The sequence below is a fragment of the Mus musculus genome, chromosome 3, assembly GCF_000001635.26.
Source record: "Mus musculus strain C57BL/6J chromosome 3, GRCm38.p6 C57BL/6J".
NCBI lineage: Eukaryota > Metazoa > Chordata > Mammalia > Rodentia > Muridae > Mus > Mus musculus.
The window spans coordinates 137,370,837-137,396,305 of NC_000069.6; the positions used below are offsets into that span (position 1 = coordinate 137,370,837).

Consider the following 25,469-nt stretch of genomic DNA (forward strand, 5'->3'; position numbering starts at 1 on the left):
TTAGGACATATGTAGTTCAGGATATGAGCCTAAGTACTCATTGCTCTAAAGCCATCTGCTTTACATAATCTACTCTATGCACTGTAAAATTCAAGGCAGACAGAGAGTAGTGCCTTCTTCCGATGGTTGATGTCTTTACACCCCTGAAGATATCTACTTACTGCATTTATGCCATGTGCCCACAGTCTGACTTCTGTGGAGAGGCTGGGGCCCTGCAGTTTTTCTGAGTGAAGGACAATTTCACTTCTGGTTGAAGACATACAGAGAGAGAGAGAGAGAGAGAGAAAGAGAGAGAGAGAGAGAGAGAGAGAGAGAGAGAGAGACAGAGAGACAGACAGAGAGAGAGACAGAGAGACAGAGACAGAGACAGAGAGCTATAAAATATGGGGCCAAAGCCTTAGAGAATTATAGTAGTGTTAGAAACTAATTTCTTCATAGACTATTAAGAGTTGAGCCTCATAGATTTGACTTTGGAAAGAGGATGCTGCAGCAGTGACTTCTGCCTGTTATAAACTGGTTTTCCTCATATGCATCAAAGGAAGCATGGAGAATTGTCATTAAAAATATCTTTATATGCCCCAGTACAGGGGAATGCCAGGGCCAAGAAGTGGGAGTGGGTAGGTAGGGGAACAGGGCAGGGGGGAGGGTATAAGGAACTTTCAGGATAGCATTTAATATGTAAATAAAGAAAATATCTAATAAAAAAGGAAAAAATATAAAATGTGGGGGCTCGAGAGATGGCTCAGTGGTTAAGAGCACTGACTGTTCTTCCAGAGGTCCTGAGTTCAATCCCAGCAACCACATGGTGGCTCACAACCATCTGTAATGAGATCTGATGCCCTCTTCTGGTGTGTCTGCAGACAGCTACAGTGTACTTATTATAATAGATAGATAAATAAATAAATAAATAAATAAATAAAAGTAAATATAAAATGTGGGCTAAAATTCATTATTACATTTCCATAATTTTGGCTGCTTAAGCATAAGTACAATTTACAGAACTAAGCAATTTGAAAATATGAGCTTATCCATGACATCATGACTTAAACTATCACAGTTGCTTAGTTTGCAGTTTATTGCTCTTCTTGGTAAGGTATCATTCTTTCTCTCTTGTGTTTGCATACATATATGACAAATTGTATGTTAAAAAATAAAACAAAGTGTAAAATATAATGAATATAGAACTTATATGCATTAAAATACAATAAATATATACATATTTAGAAAATATGTGAAGTATAAATTATATGGTATAAAATATGTTTTATATAACTGACAATAAATAATATATCACATTAGTTTATACTTTATAGAGAGCAAAATATTTTAAAACAGTATAAAGGTTAAAAAGAATTATCAAGGAGATATATATGTATGTATATATATATATATATATATATATGTATGTATGTATTAACATTTTAGTAATGAATGACTTTAGTGTGCTATGAAAATATATAGTTAAACATCCACTCTCTAGAGACCACACATTTAATTATTTTCTCTGGTCAAGTCAGTTATAGTAAAAATATTTTTCAACATCACATATAACATTCCTCATTCCCCATTAGTCTTCTCAGTTATTGCATAGCTATAGAAACACTGACTACTCTGCCATTCATCCAGGAGAATCCACACCGCTGTGAGAGGCAAATGGACCCAGGAGCTAAGATCAATTGATAACAACTTGGAAATTGGTCCCAAATCCATGCTCTACTCACTGGGTTAAAAGAAAACATATATATTATATCACAATATACATCACATGTATATGTGATAGATACATAGACAGATAACATAACTCAACTATGTTAGTTTACTATATTTAAGTAGACTACTCTGTTGATGAAACCATTAATAATAATGAAATTTCTTAAACATATTTTTTCAGATGTTCAGAATGACTCTATTCCAACACCGGCAGAAACTTCCACAACAAAAGCCTCTGTCACAATACCAGGCATCGTGTCAGTGACAAATCCTAACAAACCAGCAGATGGAACACCTCCCGAAGGTAAGATCTTTTGATATAGAATGTAGTTTTCCTTTTAAAAGCAAAACTAGTAAGTAGATTGTGTATAATGTACTATGGGGAACAATTGTTACAAAATTAAGTAATAATTTGCTATTTACAAATTCCTCTATAGTTCTGAGTAGAACGTAGCGTCTGGAGGCCTTGCTGAGTTTCCTTACTGATGCTCTTTAAGATCACTTCCTGTTTGGGAACACTCCCATTGTAACTGTTATATAAACAAAGTTTATTTTTAGAGAAGAAAACAATTATCATACCTAAGTCCTAAAATATCTTTGTAAATAACCCGGGTCTCCACCTACATAGCACAGCTAATAATTGGAAACTATTCAAACAGTCAGGTTTTGCGGGTCATTATGTGCTAATAATAGATTTAATTTGTAGACCTCTGTGGCAATGTTATCATGATTATTACTGGATGGGGCAGCAATTATGCCAGGAAAAGTATTAAAGGAGACTAACTAAGCATCTTTAAAATGTTGAAATGCCCCTGGGACTGGTGGTGCATGCCTTTAATTCTACAACTGGGAGTGGGGGCAGGCCAATGCAGACAGACCCCTGTGAGTTTGAGGCTAGTTTATTCTGAATACCAAATTCCAGGGCAGAAAGACCTATACAGAGAGAGAGAGAGATGTTGTTAAAAAAGAAATGAAAAGGGGAAAACAAAAAAAAGGGCATTATAATCATTCAAACCCTCAAAGGATTTTCAAGCCAATATTTGCTACATTGTTAATCTTGAAATACTGTGGGGGGGGGGGAGGATAAGGCATCTCAAAAAGAGAAAAATAAACTTATTAATTAGTTACCAGAAAATTGAGTATTTAGAGCATATGATGGCTGAAATCCTACCTCTACATGTTTCATCTCTTTACCTTCTTTAATTTTTACTCTAAAATCAGGCTCACAAACAGTCATGTCAACAATATGGACTCATGGGGCTACAGCGATACAAAGAGGTTAAGAGCATAGACTGTTCTTCCAGAGGACTCAGCATCCACATCAGAGCACACAACCAATCCATAACTCCAGTTCCAGGAGATCTGACACCTTCACATAGACATCCATGCTCATAAAACACCAATGCACATTAAAAATTTAAAAAGGAATCATAAAAACAAGGAACCACTAACAAAACAAGACAAAAAAAAAAAAAAAAAAAAAAAGCAAAGCCAATCTGGACTTGAATAGGGTGGTAATTTGACAGATACAAGGGATTACCAGCAGCATCTATGTCTACCATGCTTGATTCCAGAATGAAAACAAACCAGTTCTCACAGAACTTCTTGACCAAACCAGAAAAAAGCACACACAAGTGCAGCATAGGGGATTTGAGTTCCAGGATATTGCAGAATCTTATTTCCAACAAAGATAAGCTCCAAATGGCACAGTTAAGATGTCAAAGCCCAGGAAGGCTCGAACCACCTCCTGAACATTGTGTTTCATTTTGAAGGATTGTCTCATCTGTGTATAGTTGGGTTTTTGTTGTTGTTTTGTTTGTTTGTTTTTGTTTTGTTTTGTTTTGTTTTGTTTTTACAAAGTATTGCTATTGGCTTTCTTCCCTAAGTTTCAACTGATTCAATATGAAATCAGTTCTAAGTTGGCAAGGGTACCCTGTGTTTGCAAGCAGTAAAATTTATATAAGCGTCAAGACAGAGAACCTGAGTGCTGACTTTGCATCCAACCCCAGTCCCCATCTCTAGATGATGCTGTGGTCAACAGTGCTTCCTGAATGATAACACAAACCTGGGAACCATGTTTAGTTACATGAATCATAGAGACAAGGGTTCACTGAAAAGAACTCTGGCAGAATTATAATTCCTGATAGTAGAAGCACATCTTGTTTTGCTGAGTTCAGACGTTATTTCAAACCTGTTCATGTTAAGGCAGAGAAAGCAGATGTTTTTATCCTTTTTGCAACAGGCATTTCCTATAGTTGGTCGTGAAACACCTGTCTCTGAAAGAAGGGGGTAGCACATTTGAACTTAATGTAGCACAGGCAAATGTACACATATATATTCCTTCAAATCCCTTTTGGGAGACATTGCTAATGACTTATATTACCCATTTAATAAAAATGACACTGTGGTGTATGTCCCCAAAATCTCCCCCGGTGAATATAAATTGCTTACTTTCGTGTGTAAAATTGTAATAAATCATATCAACTTAACATTATAAAAATATTCAGATACACCATAAAGCAAGGAATATTTTAATTACTCTCCAAAACCCATCTCCCTAATCAGTTTTTACCAATTTTTATCCATCTGTACTTTCCTCCTTTATGGCCTTCTTTCTAATGTTAACACTAAAATGTTATAGAAGCCACATTAAAAATGTGTCTCATCTTTGGGGACAGGTTATTGCAAAGCTACAATGTCATTATCAAACCTACCCTCCGAATTACTATGAATTTTGATCAATGTAGAGAACTTCTAAGTGACATAATCTAGTAGCTGGGAATATAGTAACGAGAGAGGGCTGATGGGCGAACAAAGTGCATTCTGGGTCCACTGATGAGACCAAGTGGTTGAGAGGCAACCAAGTGGCAAAGACAGCCCCACCTGCACTCTGAGAAAGTCTGGTAGGGAGGAATCCACTAAAAGAATGACCAGGAAGCTGAAGAGGGTGGGTGAAAGTACTAATCAATGGGGGAAGAACACTAGAGACATGAGATGCTTTGCCCTAGCTTGCTTAACACCATTCTGTTCTAAGGTAAGTTGGAATATGCACACTGGCTGAGCCCCTGCCTCTAAAGGCAACACAGCCACACACAGTAATGAATAGGAGGGAAAATCTGCCTCAGATCCTCATGTTCAACGTAGTGTGTCAGTGTGTTTGGCTTCTTAATACCAGGTATGTGAACAGCTTAACTGTCTAGTAGATTTATGTTCTGATCCACCCCCTAAACAGCCATTATAAAGAAAAATATTATGCACACACACATACACAGACACACACACACACACACACACACATACACACACACACATACACACACACACACATACACACACACATACACACACACACATACACACACACACACACACACACACACACACACACACATACACACACACAAAGGCCATTCCTTTTTCTTCCTCTCTTAAGGCCAACACAGAGCTCTTACCTACAGTAAGATTTTTTTACAAACAAAACAAAATCAATAGAAAGTTGGTTCTTCTCTCATTTTCAATTTTCCTAATCAGATTCTCTATGTTTAGTTCCTAATCAGATTCTCTATGAGTTAGTTCCACACAGCTTATAACTGCCTTTCTCTTGCCAATAACATTAATTCCATTAATTAATTCACAGGAAAAGTTAAAAAAGAAAAAAAAAACAATGTGGGCAACTGAGAAGAGAATCGTCCTTGCAGCAACAGAGCCATAATGTCAAAACATATTACCAGCTGGGCCAGGTGCAGGGCTTGCTTTTAGAGCCTTGCCCACCCAATCACAGACAGGAATTGACCTGTTCCCTCTGGTCCATCAAGTGAACTGTGCATTTTGTGCAAAGGTCAAATAGTGAGAGTCACAAGGTACCATCTAGCAGGCAGAGCATGTCACCGTTGGAAAATGAACTTGCTGCATACAAAACTAGATCTGAAAAAAAATTGTTTTAACGTTGATTGTTATTCATCTCCCTTTGGAAGCATTTGATAGTCCATGTCTTTATTCTGGAGATAGGGTATAGTATTATCAACATGATATAATTGGTGAAAAATTCCAACAAAAGCCCTGTTCTCAGTTATATACAAAGCCCAGACACCAGAATACTCAACTGAAAGATTTTAAGATTAAGAGACTCAAATAAGCCCATTTGAATGTGAATTCTCTTTTCTCATCTCACCACTGGAGAGTGTTAGTTATCTGTCTACCAAAGATAGCATCTTTTACTTTCTCTTCAGGAAGCAGGTGGATATAGATATCCAAAGAAGGAGATGCACTTCCTTTTTTATTTTAACACATGTATTTCACTATATTGATTCATTCTTTCTGCATTCCTTCCCTGTGTGGATTTTAGGAATTGAACTCAGGTCAGCAGGTTTGCAGTAGGTGCCTGTACCCAGTGAGCTACCTCTCTGACTCTGCTTTCTCTTTGCAAAGAAAGAAAGGAAGAAAGGAAAGAAGAAAGGAAGGAAGGAAGGAAGGAAGGAAGGAAGGAAGGAAGGAAGGAAGGAAGGAAGGAAGGAAGGAAGGAAGGGAGAGAGAAGGTCGACAATGCATGGTGTTAATGAAATACATTACTGAAAGAATAAAAGTTTTCAGAACTAACACTAAAATCTCAAGTAGTAAATAGCCATTAAATATCAAATACAGTCAGAGGTATTTCCAGCGAGATATTTCAGATAAGGCTCTGCTATGGTGACATTTAGGTCACATGTCTTTTTTTTTATTAGCTATTTATTTCATCTACATTTCCAATGCTATCCCAAAAGTTCCCCCACCCTCCCACTCCCACTTCTTGGCCCTGGCATTCCCCTGTACTGAGGCATATAAAGTTTGCACGACTAATGGCCCTCTCTTTCCAGTGATGGCCGACTAGGCCATCTTTTGATACGTATGCAGCTAGAGATACGAGCTCTGGGGGTACTGGTTAGTTCATATTGTTGTTCCACCTATAGGGTTGCAGATCCCTTTAGCTCCTTGGGTACTTTCTCTAGCTCCTCCATTGGGCCCTGTGATCCATCCAATAGCTGACTGTAAGCATCCACTTCTGTGTTTGCCAGGCCCCAGTATAGTCTCACAAGAGACAGCTCTATCTGGGTCCTTTCAGCAAAATCTTGCTAGTGTATGCAATGGTGTCAGCGTTTGGAGGCTGATTATGGGATGGATCCCCGGGTATGGCAGTCTCTAGATGGTCCATCCTTTTGTCTCAGCTCCAAACTTTGTCTCTGTAACTCCTTCCATGGGTGTTTTGTTCCCAATTCTAAGAAGGGGCAAAGTGTCCACATTTTGGTCTTCGTTCTTCTTGAGTTTCATGTGTTTTGCAAATTGTATCTTGTATCTTGGGTATTCTAAGTTTCTGGGCTAATATCCACTTATCAGTGAGTACATATTGTGTGAGTTCTTTTGTGATTGGGTTACCTCACTCAAGATGATGCCCTCCGGGTCCATCCATTTGCCTAGGAATTTCATAAATTCATTCTCTTTAATAGCTGAGTAGTACTCCATTGTGTAAATGTACCACATTTTCTGTATCCATTCCTCTGTTGAGGGGCATCTGGGTTCTTTCCAGCTTCTGGCTATTGTAAATAAGGCTGCTATGAACATAGTGGAACATGTGTCCTTATTACCAGTTGGAACATTTTCTGGATATATGCCCAGGAGAGGTATTGCGGGATCCTCCGGTAGTACTATGTCCAATTTTCTGAGGAACCACCAGACTGATTTCCAGAGTGGTTGTACTAGCTTGCAATCCCACCAACAATGGAGGAGTGTTCCTCTTTCTCCACATCCTCACCAGCATCTGCTGTCACCTGAATTTTTGATCTTAGCCATTCTGACTGGTGTGAGGTAGAATCTCAGGGTTGTTTTGATTTGCATTTCCCTGATGATTAAAGATGTTGAACATTTTTTCAGGTGCTTCTCAGCACAGAAAATAAGCATATAAAATTGTAAAGAAGAACTTTTTAAAAAAACATTTATTTGTTTTACGTATGTGAGTACACTGTAGCTGTCTTCACATACACACCAGAAGAGGGCATCAGATACCATTAAAGATGGTTGTGAGTCACACCATAAGGTTGCTGGGAATTGAACTCAGGACTTTTGGAAGAGCAGTCAGTGCTCTTAGTCAGAGCCATCTCTCCAGCCCAAAGAATAGATTTTAAAACAGAAGTCTCACAAACTTCCTTGTATGGTTAGGTGAAACTTCAATAGGACTGTGTACCTTTCTTCATAGGATCTCTCCTTTTCTCTGTTATCCTCTTATCCATAAGTTTAAGTTTAAGTTTAAAATGAACGATCTGCGGAAAATGTTATAAATATGAATTCACTAAACAATGGTAGAGTTATGAAACATTATATATATATGGTATCTACTTGCGTTGATGCCAACTTCAGTCTGTATCTCTGAACAATTCTTGAAAGCACTTGTTTACGAACTAGAAATTAACACAAACCACAGTTTCCATTAGCTACCATTTGTTCCTCATAATAATGATGTGCATTTATTCTTCAGAATTTTAATGCGTTCAGCACATAAAGAGACATTCACCATACCATATGTCGAGTGCTACACATATTGGAAAGTGGTTACTGATAAGTTAGCTGCAATCCAAAAGTGTTAACTCTTCTCATCAAAGGCATACAGGTGTACACATATGTATGCACACACAGTCAGGCAGACAGATTCTCTCTCTGTGAGGTGTGAGAGTCATCTGATTATATATATATATAATCTTGCTTCATATATGCATGTCATACCAGGAGAAAGAACTATTTGGGCCTCTGAGGTTTATATAACAGGAATTCAAAGGCCATCTAAGGAATGAGCATATTAATTACAGAAGTTTTCAACTTCATTTATGATTAATATAGAATTTTCATTACTATAAATGATTAAGTTAAGGAAATAAAATATAATTCTGAAAAAATATATATATTAAGATTTTGTTTGACTGAATTTCCCCTTCCCAAAACATGGAAAAACAAAATGATCTTTGAATCACGAAAATTTAATTTTTTTAATATATTTTTTCAACTTTAATGATAGCAATGCAGTAGTCTGCAATAGAAACTTGCTGTTTGAGCATTCGTACGAAAAGTGTGTGTGTATTTAAATCACTCTTTTAATAATTCAATGAACACATTCCTCTTTAGATAAAATAAGCTGGAAAACAGTAAAAGACAGGGTTCCTTATTAATCTGTAGATTGATTGCAAGCCATTTCTCAACTTGATTTTTATCCATTCCTTGACAGATGAGATTTATAGTTAATAATAATATCATCTATCTTATCAAACTAGGAACGACCAAAAGTGACGTATCCCAAACATCTTTGGTGACAACAATTAATTCACTGACAACACCAAAACATGAAGGTGAGTATTGATTTGTTTTGTTGTTGATTGCTAAATTTATATATTTGAGTGTGTGTGTGTGTGTGTCTGTGTCTGTGTCTGTGTGTGTTTGTGTGTGTAACCTATGGGGTTTTCTATAGACAACATGGTGTCATCTGAATACAGAAAAAGGTTTAGGTCTTCATTTCTGAAGTCAATGCCTTTAATCTACTTAGGTTTATTGTCTGCCACTGCTCTGAACTGGATGAATGATGTTGAACAGCAGTGAGAAATGACATCATAGCTTTCTTCCTAACTACAAGAAAAAGCTATCCAGATCTCCATTTAGTATGAGATTAGACCCTTATTACTAGTTTTTTAAAGATGATTTTATCTTGCAAAAATTTTGAGTTTTCAAAAGATGTGTTTTCTCAATATATTGAGGTTGTCACGTTATCCTTTCAATGATGAACATGACAGATAACATAGATTGGTGCATGTTGAACTAACCTGGCTCCATTGGCAAAAATCTTCAATGGTGACACTGTGGCATACTCTTTTATGTGAGGCCAGTTTCATTTACATTGTTTTGCTAAGATTTTTCATAAGAGATATAATACAAGCTTGTATATTTCCTGTGACTATTATCTTCTTTTAATATCACAGTAATGTTAGCCTCATTAGGTGGTGTTAGAGCATGTTCCGTCCTCTGCAAATTTTGTTTGAAATATTTTGTGATTTCATCTTATTACAAAGGCAAGTTACTGTTTAAAGAAACTCACTATTAAATTGGGCTACTCTTAGCTGTCCTCAGAAAGAACACATTCTACTCAAAATCTTATGAAGAACACCTAATGCCAACATTTCAGACAAGTAGGAGTTGAATCCCTACATGTAAAGCAGAGTGTGTTAGGAGAAGATGGACTTACACACATTTTTTTTTCTCTTTTATCCCCAAGCATAGTGATAAAATACTTGAGATTTGAGACTTTTATAAAGGGCCCAGCACAAGCAGGGCTTTATGAACACCTTGAAAACAACAGTAACACTTAAAAAGAAGAAGAAAAAACCTTTTTTCACAGTGAAAGACAAAAGGAGATCCATTTCGGTCATCACCACTCCATATGACATTTCTATGAACTTCAATTTCCACTAGGGGCAGCTCAAATGATCCAAAATCTTAGGTTATCCCATAAACAAGTGTTTCTAATGACTCTAAGATATGCAAGATCTCTCTAAAATTAATGACTATAGAAGAAAAATAGAGAGGGAAAAACTTTTAATATTTGCTGCCCAAAATTATCCTGAATAAAGCTATAGGGATAGAAGATTAAAGCATCTACACGATACAGGAGTTTCTAAGGAAGAACGGGGATTTTACTACTTCTTCCTATATTTACTTATTACATTATATGTGTAGGAGTATTTTGTCTGCATACATGTCTGTGAATTGTATATACACCATGTGTCACAGAGGCTAGAAGAGAGTGACTGATGGCCTGGCCAGGAGTTGTAAATGGTTGTGAGCCACCACATGGTGCTGGGAATTGAACCTCGGTCCAATACAAGAACAGCCACTGTTTTTAACTGCTGAGCCATCTCTCCAGCATGGCAGAAGGAATTATTAAGCTCTGAATTATGAATTGCTTTGATAATACTGAACTACTACAACTTATTTGATGTCTGAAATTTTTATTGTACATAAGGCCACTTGAAATAGAACTGGAGTGGCCCTTTATATAAAATAAAGTGATATTTTATTCTTGCTCTAGATCAAATCCAAATTCCTGCAAATTTCTATTTTGGTAAATCAAGTTAGAAAAAAAATCTGGTGATTCAATCACTCATCTAACAATGGTCTAAGGAATGATGCTCTGGTCCCCAACCACCGCTTGGATTGGGTCCTTTTATACTCTGCAAGAGTGAGGAAGAACCTTTGCTGTGTGTGCAACTCCAAACACTCCTATTTTGTCCAACAGCACATAAAATGTGTACTCATTTTTCTCCTTTTAAAAGTGCAAAGCTTGAGTCCGAAGAGATTTCTCAGTGGTTAAAAGTATGTCCTACTCTTGAAGAGGACCTGGGTTTAGTTCCGAGCACCCATTTTGGACAGTTTACAACAGCCACACCTCTGGTACCTCTCTCTGTCTCTCTCTCTCTCTCTCTGTCTCTCTCTCTGTGTCTCTCTCTCTCTCTCTCTCTCTGTCTCTCTCTCTCTCTTTCTCTCTCGTACACACACACACACACACACACACACACACACACACACACACACTTCAAACAAGTATTTTTTTTTGTAAATGTGTGAATGCCCCTCATTTTGGCTGCTATTCTCTTCAGGATCCTTGGGACTCCTGCAGCTTAGTTTCAGTGTCTTGACTTCTTCCTAGGAATCCATTCTTAGGAATGAATCCCAGAGGGGATCAAGTTACAGTTCAACCCATATATTTACATCTATGTGGCACAATATGTAAATTAACAAATACACTACTTTTCATCCAAAAGAAAGAGACCAAAGGAGTCTTCAGTAAGCTTCTGCTGCTTCTGTTTCTGCTGAAGCTTAGAAATATCTTCCTAGGACATTTAGTGTAGACATCAGGACAACCCACATCTCACCATAAGCTCATTACGATTGTCCCAGAAGGCACTGAGGGAACCCAGACATTCATTAAATCTGTTCCTGACTATGATCTTGTTACAGAGACAGAATTTCTATAAAGTACTTACTTCAAGTCATTCTTGAATATGAATCTTTCACAGCCATTACTTTTTTTAAAAGCATAAGAAATAAATTCGATTTCTTTGTATTTGTGGATATTTGCTTTGAGTTCTACAACAAGGTCTGTTTTACAGAATCTCTGGAACCTTCTCTTATAGAAATTTTATGATTTCATAACACATTTAGGCCTCTTATTTTAGGAGTTTATTTTTGTTTGCAGTATCAGGTAAAGGTCCAGCTTCATTCTTAGATTATGGCAATCTAATTTCTTGCAACCTTTATTGAAAAGATTATTCTTTCTCCTCTGTGACCTCTAGCTGTCACGTCAATTATTATTTGTTTTTATTGTTGATTCTCGTCTTTGTTTGCCTGTTTGTTCACTGTTATGTATGTGATCTATACCAGTACCTGAAATTTTGATTATTATTGCTTTGTATTGTTGTCTAAAATGAGAGAGTATGAGGGCTTCCATTTTTTAATTCTTTCTCAAAATTGCTTTGGTTTACTAGGTATCTTTTTTAGGTTTTTTGTTTCCTTGTTCATATGAAGAATATGATTGAGATTTTACATCAAATTACACATTGCTGTGGGAATTAGAGAGATTTTTAACAGTACTATTTCTTATGATGATGTTTCTGTTTTTGTTACATTTTATTTTTTCCAGAATTGTCTTATAATTCTTAATTTTCAGAACCATCACCCCTTAGATTAAATTTATTCATAACTAGGTATAGAGCATCTTTTAAAAATAATACTGGGCCAATTAGCCTTTCTCAACTGTAGCATTCAACAGCATACGCCTCAGTCAATGCTAATCTGGTCAGAATTTATTCTCCTATGCCAAATTTATTTTAAAAAGCATAATTTTACTGCAGGTATCAGATAAAACAGTACTCTCTTTTTTTATTAGATATTTTCTTTATTTACATTTTAAATGTTATCCCCTTTCCTGGTTATCCCTCCGAAAACCCCTATCCTATCCTCACTTCCCCTGCTCAACAACCCACCTACTCCTGCTTCACTGTCCTGGCATTCCCCTACACTAGGGCATCGAGCCTTCTCAGAACCAATGACCTCTGCTCCCATTGATGTCCAGCAAAGCCATCCTCTGCTACATATGCAGCTGGAGCCATGGGTCACTCCATGTGTACTCCTTGGTTGGTGGTTTAGTCCCTGGGAGCTCTAGGGGTACTGATTAGTTCATATTGTTCCTCCTCAAACCCCTTCAGTTCCTTCTGTCCTTTCTCTAGCTGCTTCATTGGTGAGCTTGTGCTTAGTTGGCTGAAAGCATCACCTCTATAACCCCACTCTCAATCACAAAGTTCCAAATATATAAAGCAGGATATCATCTTTCCTATAAAATTAAAAATAATAAATTTTTCCTCTTAAGCCAATCTCTTGTAATAACACAGTTAATTGCTAATATATTTCATGTCTTCTTCATTGCTTCCCACAATTAATTCAGTTTCCAAAATGTATAAAACTAGTCTCATATTGAAAATTCCCAAACAATGGAGTTAATTTTGCACTTGTATTGTGCTCAACACTAAGCAAAACTTGACTATTAGGAAACAGGCAAAATCAGTTCCCTTTAATGTTGCTCTAGTACTGGTTTGACTACTTCAAGCATGCTCCATACTAAATTTTCTTATTCCTACTCCTATACAGATAAAACTGATTTCTCCTTGTCTCTTGCATATGCTACATACACCAAGACCTGAGATTTCAAATGACATGGACTTGAAAACCATAGGTGTTAACAATAAAAGTGATAATATCTTGAGGTTACAATTCTCCTGTAAATTAAAATACAAACCAAAAGGACATTGAGATAGCCCTTTACCTCACTAAGAAAGGTTCTTATCATAAAGCAGTAAACATGGTACTGGTAAAGAAAAATGTACCTATTTTAGGCATTATTGTACAAAATCATATAAACAGTTCTTGAAATAATTAACACTTAAACAATGATAAGATCCAGCAGACTCATTTCTGGTTAGATATTCTGGGGAAATATACGACCATCTGAAAGAGATGTCTATATGCCTATGTGCATTGTAGGACCATTTGCAATAGTCAAGAAATAGAACCTACCCAATTCCCAGCAACTAATAATGTACTTGTGGACAAACATTCAACCACAAAAATCATGAAATCCTGACAAATGGGTAGAGATGGACACTGTACTAAGTTTAATAAGCCAGAAATAAAAGACAAATAGCACTATTCTCATTTATATGTAGAATCTAAAATAATTATCATAGAAGCTAAGATTACAAGATAGTTACCAGGGACTAAGAAGAATAGGACCAAGGGAGAATTACACAAAAGTTTCATGAGGTAAGAGTAAAATTTTCTGGTCTGCTCTTCTGGTGTACCATATGGTGAGTATTTTTTTTTTAATAAAAATAAATTGTCATTTAAAAAAATCAAGAAGGATTTTGCAAGCTTCTAATTATAAAGACATGACAGTGTTTGAGGAAATATGTTTATCTTGATCTCAACATTACACGAGAAAGATATATATCAAAAGAGAACATGATCCTTCTAAAATGTATAATCTTTAGGATTTAAATTTTACAGATTTAATTAAAATATTAAATTTTGCTTATTGAATTTAATCCATATAGCATCTTCTGAACTTAATTAAAATATTAAATCTTGTTTATTAAACTTAATGTATATAGCATGCTCTGAAGTTGCAGCACAAGTTACGTTCAGTCCAAGGGGGCACACACTGTAATCTGAGGAAAGTAGAGAAACTGAGTGAATGCAATGTGTAAGTTTAAAGGCCTCCTTTACCACGAACTTCTTGTCACTCTGGAGTAGCCAGTGCTCACAAGCTAGAGCCTGGAACACACCATATGTGAACCAAAAGATCCCAACGGGGTATGTATGTGACAAGGATCACACATTAATAATCATCTATCATACATGTGTGGATCTTTCTTTCCTTGGGTCAAAATTCAGAGCATATAAGCATGTAGGACCAGAAATGCCAAGCCTTTACATCTGTACTTGCCTTCTGATCCACACCTTCAGTCTGTTCTCTCTAGGCCTACTACATATATTTTAAAGTACATTATCTTCACAGCATCCAAGGCTCTCTGCAGTTCCCCTCTCTGCAGGGTAGCCATTCACCAGCCCCAGACTGAGTGTGGAGTCTCAGTTCACTCTCATCCATAACGTTCATGTTAAACAAGCAACTTTCAACATCACGTCTTGGGTGTCAGACCCCTGAGTCTTCTATTATTTTACTCTTTGTTTTTAGCTTCTAATCTAGAAACCTTCTACATATCTCTTGGCTGTACATCATCTCTTTAACAAAAATAATTGGCAAGTGACATAATCTTACTTGTCAATTTCTGCTTCTCTTGCTGTACTTTGGGTCCAACCCAGACGATCATTGCCTGGAACAATGTTTTGAAGTGATTCATTCCCAGTTTTCGTGCAATGAGTTTAAGAATTTCAAGTCTTCCATTAGTTGTTTGGTGTATTTTTAAGTTGCTTTTTGAACAGAATATAAGGTACAGTTCATTTCAGTCTTCCATTTAAGCATCTCTAATTTTCCAGGATCTTTCGTTGTTCTTTATTCAATGAATGTCTGGGGTACTTTTGTTGGGAATCAGTCGGCGTGGTGAATCCTATTAAGGATCCTTGTTCTGTTCTTGGTTCATGTGTTTGTTTTTATACCAATACCCTGTTTTGTGACAGCTCTAGCTTTGTAGTGTATTATGAAGTCAGGTAGTGAGATGTATCATATTATTTCTTCTGCTCGTGAATTATCTTTGCTCTTCACAATCTCTCGCACTGCCATGAGTTTTTAGTAATTTTTTTGTAGTTTTATACGTAACGTCATTGGCATTTTTATGTAGTTTGCTTTGGCTAATATGGATATTTTCCTAATAATTCTCCCAATTCATGAACTTAAAAGGACTTTTCATTTTGTATGTATGATGTGTGTTTTTAAATGTTAGCAGTATTTTCAACTTTTATTATTTATTCATTAGTTAGGCATATTCTAGATACATCATTATTTGGAGTAATTATTCTTTTTCATTTCTTCTCTAAAAACTTACTATTGGTATATAAAAATGTTATTGATATCTATGCTGATTTTGTATTCTATTACAATATAGTATTGATTTTATTCATAAGTTCTAATTGTTAGTGGATAAAGTCTTCAGGATGTAAAAATTATATTTATATTTTCTTCTATGTCAGCAATTTACTTGTATTTATATATGCATGCTACATGTATGCCGTGCCAACAGATGGCAAAAGAGAGCATTGGATAGGCTAGAACTGGAATACAGATAGTTGTGAGCCATCTTGTAGGCTTTAGGAACTGAACCCAGGTTTTCTGCAAGGACAAGTGCTCTTAACAACTGAGTCATGTGTTCAGCCCCCTTCAGGGTTTGATAGACATTAAATCAACTGGAAACCTGATAATCTGACTTCATTCCCTTTAACTTTATATGGTTTCTAATTTTTCTTTTTTTCCTTTCATAATTGTGACTAAGATATCAGTTCCTTATTTAGTTACAGCTATGAGATTGGGTGCATCTTATTCTAGATTTTATAAAAAAAATCAGCTTTATCAATTCAATATAATGTTGACCATTGGTTTGACATATGTAGCCTGTATTATTGAGTTATTATTCTTGTATCTTTAATTTGTTGAGGACTTTTATCATAAGATACCATTAATTGCCATCTATTAAAATGATCATATGACTTTTATACTTCAGTCTGCTGGTTAGATTTATTGCACAAGCTTGTTTGTCTATATTCCATCATCCATGTACCCCTAAGCTAAAACCAACTTGAACATTTTCAGTGATCTCAGTCATAGATTCAACCTTCAGGGACTTCTAATTTTATGAATTAAATTTTTTCTTTGATAACTCAGTACACATGTATAACACATTCTGATCTTCCCTACTTTCATATCTTTTTTTTTTTGGTTTTGACTGGATGATTTTTAACAAGGGTCATATGACAAAATGTTTGGAAAAATCCATTGGATCTTGGCAGGTTCACCATTATAGATAGAACTGAAGAAAATTACTGACCCTCTCCCAGAATCTATTAGTAACCAATAGTTCAGCAGAGGGAGGTAGAGCCCATGAGCCCCTCTCTGATCCATAGATGAATATAACTATAATGGATATCATGAGAAGGTTTCCCAGAAATTTAGACATAGAACTACTATATAATACAACTCTACCAGCCCTGGGATTGTATCCAAAACCTTCTACATCCAACTATAGACACTTTATCTTCCATGTTCATTGCTACTGTAGTCACAGTTTCTAGAAAATGGAAGCAGTCTAGTTCTCTATCAACTGATGAATGGATGATAAAAATGTGATACATGTATGAAGTGAAATTTTATTCAGGTATAAAGAAAGACATGTGTAAATTCATGAAATTGAAAAAGCTATACTGAGTAAGGTAGTGAACCAAGCCCCGAAAGACAAACACTGCCTGTTCTCGCTCTTCCATAGATCCTAACTTCAAACTTTTACATCTGTGTGTTTAACTTGCAGCACTTCTAGAAGACAAAAATCTAGAAGCAGGTCTTTGATGGGGTCAATGCCCTAAGGCAAGGGAACTATTATAATATACATTTCCATTTCCATGACAACCTTGCTTTCTGCCTATGTAGATCTTTGCTAGTAAAGTGAGTTGGTGGGTATTTTTACATTTTTAATTAATTTTAACAATTTATATGTTGTACTTGAAGGAGATTTAGGCCAATTTACATTCAAAATTATTTTTGAGACCTTTGGCTATCATTTGTCTTGTTTTCTTCTGTTTGCTTTTTAATATTCTTTATTTCACATCCCTTGTTTTTTTTTTATTAAATGTGTTGATTAAAGATTTATTGAATCAACAGCACTGGGTTCTTTGTGAATCTGCTCTTCTTGTGGGATGTGCACTTTCACTGGTGCTGGTGATAGTAATTATCTTTATTTCACTTTGCAATGGGGCTTCTTTAAGCATCTTTGATAGACAGGAATTCCCTTTGGTTTTGCTCATTTTGGACATTGTTACTTCCTTTTGATTTCTTAATCTCATGGATTACAGTAATGTTGGTTGGCAGTTTAATCTTTCAAGCCTTAGAATATGTCTTTCTATTTCTTCCTTGCCTGTGGGATTTTTGTTGGACCATCTGCTTTTAGTGTAATGAGAAGAATACTACACTTTTTTTTCCTTCAGATTTTAGAACATTTTATTGTCTTAAACTCTAATATGTAATGGTGAAAGACTTTCTGGTCATTTCTCTTGGTATCTAACTAGCCTCCTGTGCATAGACTTCCATATTAACCACAAGATTTAAAATGAATTCTACTAATATTTTTCTGCAAATGAAGTTTCTATGCCTTTTAACTTTCCCCCTCTAACTTTGGGTGGTTATTAAAAATAGTGTTTTTCTATTTACTGTCGTCTTGAAAATCCCTGACGCTGCCTTAACCCTTTCTTCCTGTTTGCTTTATCTTTCTTCATTCTTCCCATTTCCTTTCTTTCTTTTCCTCGTGACAGGAACATTTCAAAAGGAAACATTTCAACGTTCCAAAAACGTTGCATCAACTTCACAGATTCTCCCTTTCCCACGATCTAACCTGTTATTGGGGCTGTAATAATTTGATTTTCTGAACTCTTTATTTATAAGACATCTTCACGTCTGGCAAGTTTCCCACTCCTATTTGTCTACACTCACTTAAAGGTTTGACTGAATTCTCCTGGATTTCTCTATCTTTTAATGTTTATTCTTTTAAATTCTAGGACTTTTAAAATAATTTTTATTGCTAAATAATTCCCATAGCATACAATTTGTCCATTTCAATTCAGCAGTTATGAGTCCAAGCATTCATTTTTACATATATTTTGCAATTCCGTACACATAGACAATGTGTGATCATATTCATTGCCCCATGAACTTTATTATTTCTCACCCTCATTTGCCCTGTTTTGCTACCCCAACTAGTCCCTGCCTACTTTCATCATGTCCTTTTTAGTCTTTTAAGTTCTTCATTGGCATTGTATTCATTAAATTTCCTTGAGATATGCTGGTGGATATATTTGTCCCTTTTAAGAGCACCTTACTGCCATGTTTTATGATAGTCCTGTGCACCTACAATGAGATTGGATGTCTGAGAAATCATTTATATCTAACACTTTTATAAGGCAGCCATATCAACAAGCTGACTTCTTATAATGGGAAGGTATAAGATTGTAATACAGTGAAGTTGATTACTGCTAGCTAGACACCATGTGTCATCTCCATACAGGAGATATCTGTCTCTTTAATGACCCTATGTAGAGTGGGTAGCATGAAAGAATCAGAGAACTACTGGCTGTTTGGAAAAATTCATAGTGAGACACTCTTAAGTGTTCTGCAGATGTGGTGTGGACAGCAGTGTGTATAACTTCATTGGGTGTCCAGTTACACAATGGGAGTGGCTACCTTACCTAGTGATGGAGATTCCCTCAGGCACTGTCAATGGCAATCCAGCCACTAGCAAGGGCCTCTGGTATGGGTGGTCTAGGTGTGATAATGATCCCAAAGCATTTATCATCTGTCCAGTCAGTGGTCCAAGTAGATGTTACATGGGGGCAAGACAGCACCCTCGCTTACACTATTGAAGACCTCAGTCAGGAAGATTTTAATGTTCCATTTTAGATCATCTGAGGAGTTCTTATCGAACAGTTTTTGAAGTGGAACTTCTCTTATGACATTTCCCAAACACGTACTGAGATGTTGGTGGGAAATAGCTGTGTGTGTCTTCCATTCTCAAGTGTTGAATCTGCACTTGGGACGGAGGGTGGGCATCATTCCCATTTCTGAGGCACCAAAAGCACCAATGTTCTTCCTCAGTGAGACCAGGCACTGCTTTCCCCAGTATTTTCCTCACTTTTACACTTTGTGATGCCTCTGGGTATAAGCTCTACATTTTCTTTCTCATACAGGATTAACTATGTGATTTACATTTAAATGTCAGTTTTGTTTCCATATTTAAATCCTGAAGTGTTTCTGCCTGAGGATGTCTTTATTTACTAAGAATCTTTCTAAACTATTGGTTCTCCCACACAAATGCCTCAGTACCACTAGTAATTTACTTTATAGATTCTAGTTTATTGTCATAATTTCAATACTTTTTGCACTGGAGAGGATCAGAAATCTCTTCTGCATCCCATTCTATAATAAGAATCTTCTAATCTACTTTCCTGAATAGTTCCAGCTAACTTCAAATCTAAGAAGGACAAATTGTATATTGAGAATTATGCATTTCTTTTACCAGCCCAATGTCCCTATACTGAACTTTGAAAACACTAAAAAGTACCGGTCATTTATAAAATAATTGTACAAATATATGTTGTTTCAAGTCAACATATTCTAGTGCTTTTTTTAAAAAAATTGGCTTATCTTTGCTGTTAATTTTCCTTTTAAAAACTGAAGAAATATAATCTTTAATGGAGTCTATTGATCTGGCTTGTGTATGTGTATGAAATGCATTCTTGGGAAGCAAGAGAGCCAAAGTGTTCTCTTTAGCTGCTGCCTCTTCTATGTCTTCATAGTCCCAGTAGTGACTAACTCTGTTAACAAAACAAAACAAAACAACAGAAAAACAAAAAAACCAAAAAACATTGGTAGATTCCAGACACGACTCTCATCACTTGAAAGTTATGTAGCTAGACAAATTTCTGAACTCTCTGAATCTCATATGTGTTATTTTCATTGATTATCATGGAATTAAGAGTATCACATATGAAAGCAGCCATAGCAAATGCACAGGACACTCTAACGTCATTCTTTCTTAAGTAACTACCTAGACCATTCTAATGGTGGCCATTAGGATGCTAGATTTCTAAATCTTGCTCAAAATATTTTCAGTAGTGAATCTTGAAGTTGTAAACAGATATGGGCACAAGGGTCAATGAAACTAGCTAGTGATGTATATATTCCTGATAGATGCTCTCTTTTTTACACATAGTGGGAACAACAACTGAAGGTCCCCTAAGGAATGAAAGTTCCACTATGAAAATAACAGTGCCAAATACTCCAACTTCAAATGCTAATTCAACGCTACCAGGTTCCCAGAACAAGAGTAAGTATGATGACTTCTGCTGCTCTGCTCTGCTAATCTCTTGGCTGGGTTTTGTTTCAGAATGTTTTCCAGCCCTACAAGAAATCAGTGCTCTGCCTGCACATCCTTCTATTTACCATCAAACAAGGCAACCATTTAGCAACCTTGACTGGGTTCTTAACTTACAGTCTATACACAGCCACAATGGTGTGGGTGTCAATGCAAATTAAGATAAAGTTGAGTAGTCGTTTTCTAAATCATTTGTCTACAAGAAGACAGTCAGTCAGCAAAATACGCAACTCTGATAACACTAAAACATTCTCTCAAAAAGCAACCTACTGAAAATTATTCTCATAGATATAACATGAAAAGATTTAACATTGAAGGAAATTAAAAGGGAAATTGGAAATATTCACAACTCCAACATATATTTTATGAAAATAAATTATGTTAATTTTCCCAAAGTCAGGGAAGTTCGAAAAATTTAATTTTTCCTTTTTAAGATCTAAAACATAGATTCTGCTACGTGCTATAACCAGAGGCTCTAAATAGTACATAAGTGGATAGATAAAGGATTGATGAGAAGATAATGAGCATTATTCAGGTATTAAGGAAAAGGTCAGATTTTTATTAGTATATGGAACAATTATGTATACAGGAAATAAAACTCACAATTAAATTACAATAACCATAAAGAAATTTTAACACAAAATGCAAGATGTTAAAAAAATCTAACTTTACATATTATCAATGCCAATCCAAAGAATTAAAAAAAATTATTTCATCTAAATTAATATCAAATGGTAGCAGATATTTAGGGATAATTTCAATGAGACAAATGCAGTATCTGTCCACTAAAAGCAGTCAATACTCTATTGTATCAGTATCTAAGTAACTGGATATTATATATTCTTGAATGAGAAGACACTATTTTGAAGAGTTCTTCCGAAATTGATAAACAACCCATTATATTTTATATACAGAATTAAAGAAGTATTTTTAAGATACACACACACACACAATTCGTATGGAAATGAGAATGTAGACTGACCAAAACGGTTCTGACAAAAAATAAATAAATAAGTACAGTGCATGGATTTACAGAGCTCAGTTTCTAAACTTATTCCATGAATGTAATAATCAAGTTTGAATCTCAGGGATATTTTGCTTAATGAAGGAATTATAGACAAAATACGATGGAGTATTATCCCAAGCACCCCTGTCCCCCAAATTGCTGGCTTGCAGATTCTGATGATTCCACTTCATCTTAAGTTTATGGCTGATAATCCCTCAGGTCATGGTTATAAGATAAAAGGATTTGTGTCTGACACAACCCTAACATCTAGAGAAAGGGGAGCATGCTTTAAAAGAAAAGATCTAATAAGGTTTGTTGTTTAGCTCCTCTTCAGAAAGTAGAATGGACATAAGATATCTCTATAAATTTTAGCATTCTTTTTGAATCACATTTCTTTCATGCTATGCTTTCATTCTGTCTGCAGATGATTAGCTCCTAAAATTATAGAATTTTAAAAAGAGAAATGATCATTGATTTATTCCTCTGATATTATAAAGAAATGTGGGTTTGTTTAATGGGCTTATTTATAAACACTCTTTTGTGAGGTCACCCGTGTGTCACCGCTACTCTCATTTTTGAGTTAGGGTTGTAAAGTAGACAATGACATCATAGAGTTAGTGGTGGTTGAGAAAGACAGCATAGAAGGTAAATGCTAACCTGGCAATCATGAATGGACGGGTTCTTAATAATGAAACAGAAGGAGGAAAAGGAAACAATGGTGATTCCGCCATTTTCTCTGGAGTCAAGGTGCTCTCTTGGATGTGGCATCTAGCAGGGAGAACTAAATAAAGGGGAAGCAAACACATGATGTCTACAGAAGAGGGGCTGAGAAACAACCATACCAGAGTTAGGGCAACTAACAACAAGGAGGCCAGCCTGGTGGATGAAATGAAACAGGCTTAGGTGGCATTACGATAGGACTCAAGCTCTTGTGTATACATGGCCAACAGACCACAGTGAGTTCTAATGAAGAGGACAGGGTAACGAACAGAGCAGCCGCGTGGTCTGGTTCATAGCTTCAAAAGGCGTGAAACCAAGAATCTGGAAGAGGAGGTCAGGGTGCTAAAGTTCATAAAATTCTTCTGGGCAGAACTTTCTTAGATATGACCATAAAATCATAGATGAAAAAAAATCACCTGAAAAAATAAATAGACAAAGTGGTAATATTTTATAGATACTAAAAATCTTCTAACTTGAAATAGCCATGCATTTAATGTTAGTTTGATACATATATGTATATATATATATATATATATATATATATATATATATATATGAATAACACTCAGACAACTCAATAGCAAAAAAACACTGAGAAAATGAGCAGAATACTTAGAAATTTCTCAGTAAGAGAATAAAAACTGGCCAAAAACATACACTCATTTTAAGTCATAATGAGATATGACCTCATATTTTTGAATGTTTTTTATTAAAACAATGAAAAATGTCGATGAGAATATGGGAGAAAAGAAACCTTGGTAGGTCATTGGTGGAAATATAAGTTAGTACAAACACTGTGGAAGGCCATATGGATGTTTCTCAGAAAATTAAAAATAGGACTACCATATGATATGTACATATGGAAATATATACAAATATATACAGAGATACAGATATATAGATAGATCCAAAGAAATTGAATCTATATCTGGGGGACATATACTTATTTCCAGGTTTATTCCAGTCACACTAAAAATAGCTAAGATGGAGAACAACTATCAGTGCCTTTCAACAAATAATAGATTAAAAAAGAAACGGCGGTGAAATGTATATAAAATTGAAGAGTATTAAGTCTTTATGAAGAAAATAAAATCACATGTGAGAGTGTGGAAGAACTTGAAGGTCATCAAGTTAAGTGAAATAGACTTAGGATAGATACAAATGCTTTATAATCTCGCCTATGTATGGACTCTCATGAACTTTAACACCTCTGAGCTTGGCAGTACAGGCCGGAAATCTCAGCAATTTAGAAAGCTGAGGTGAGAGGAACCCAAGTTCAAAACTTCAATGATTTTATTTTGCACTGATAACTAATAACCTCTAGAGGAAATTAAGAAGACAAAATTATGTTAAACATGTCCAAAATAATGAAATACATAGGAATAAATCTAATCAAGAAAATTACATCTGTTCTCAACTGTTTGTTGAGATAGTTAGACTTTGGATCTGTTTAATTTCATGGCAAGATATTGTTTTTTGCAAGCTTTTTCTAATAAGGTTTTGATTGAAGCAATATTGAAACCTGACACTCAAGCCTATACAGACTGCTGAAAAAATGAATCCAATGGATACTGAAGAAACATATAAAGCTGAATATTTTCATATGGACGAGTGCTCTGTAATATATCATGGACTTGGTAAAAAAAAAGTCTCAACATCTTACATAATTTGTTAAAAAATTATCCAGTATTGAATTTATGCCAGCATTGTAGTGAAATCTATAACTCCAAGGTCATGGAAAGAAAGCAGGGGTTCAGATTTGATTGTCTAAGCAACCAATCTCAAGATATTGGGGTAAAAAAAGAAAAAGAAAAAAACAGAAGGTAGAAAATAATAAAAAGAAATGTGAAACTAATGAATTAAAATAAAAGGAAACAATAAAGGAGATGAATAAACTATCAAGCTATGATTGTGAAGGTGACAGGACAATTGAAACTAGGGAGAACCTGCAGCAAAGGAGAGAAATGCCACAAAGGAAGCCTAGGAAAGAAACAATCATTTGACCCAGTGACCCAAAGACCCAAATGCATGTCGGCGAACTCCTGGAAGAAAGAAAGAAAGAAAGGTGGGCAAAAAATATTTCCCCCGTATAGTTAAAAACAACAGACAAGCAGATTCAGGAAGCGTGATGAACAAAAAATAGAAAACTAAACAAAACAAAACAACAGAAGGAAACCACACTAAAGATAAAGAGAAAATCTTGAAATAAGCTCTTGAAAAAAAATGACACATTAAGTAAAGGAACATGGAGAATGACAGCAGAGCTTCCTCAGACACAATGCCTGCCAGGAACCAGCAAAGAACGTCTTCCCTACTGCAGGGGAAACTGTCACCCTCGTGTTCTGTGGAGTCTTTTACAGACACGCAGAGCGGCGACATTTTATTATGAGTAAAAACATTCAGCGGGAGAGAAACAGCACCAGACGGAAAGTCAGGAAAGAGCGCAGAGAGTGGCGAACTCATGCACGGAGTCAGCATGCCTTTACCTCATTTCAGTCTCTTCAATCGAGAATTACTTGTTTGGCTAAAACATAACAAGTACCTTTGAGGCATAACATTCATGTATACAATATGTAGAACAATATAGATATATGTAAACAGTCTGAGTTTTGAGATGAGAGAGGTAACTATATTATTGTAAGCTCAATAATAGAGAAATTGTAATCCTAACAGAAATCTCTATCTGGTACTGGACAGATGGCTCAGGCCTGCGTACCACCTACCCAACTTCCGTCCTCAGCACCATTATCAGTCAGCTCAGAATGCGGCTTCCAGGGATCCAGTGCCCTCCTCTGGCTTCTTGCAACACCTGGGCGCATGTGCAC

General features: G+C 35.8%; 1 protein-coding gene across 3 annotated transcripts in view; it reads left to right on the top strand.

Annotated features, from left to right (window-relative positions):
* The window catches only part of Emcn (endomucin), a 90,008-nt gene that overhangs the window by 29,775 nt on the left and 34,764 nt on the right, over positions 1 to 25,469 (top strand). For 2 of the 3 annotated variants that reach the window (NM_001163522.1, NM_016885.2), the window contains exons 2-4: positions 1,892 to 2,014; positions 9,003 to 9,077; positions 20,757 to 20,870. In NM_001163522.1, the coding sequence (NP_001156994.1) occupies positions 1,892 to 2,014; positions 9,003 to 9,077; positions 20,757 to 20,870 (312 nt within the window). The remainder of the gene's footprint in view (positions 1 to 1,891; positions 2,015 to 9,002; positions 9,078 to 20,756; positions 20,871 to 25,469) is intronic. The other variant, XM_006501842.3, reaches the window with a different exon arrangement.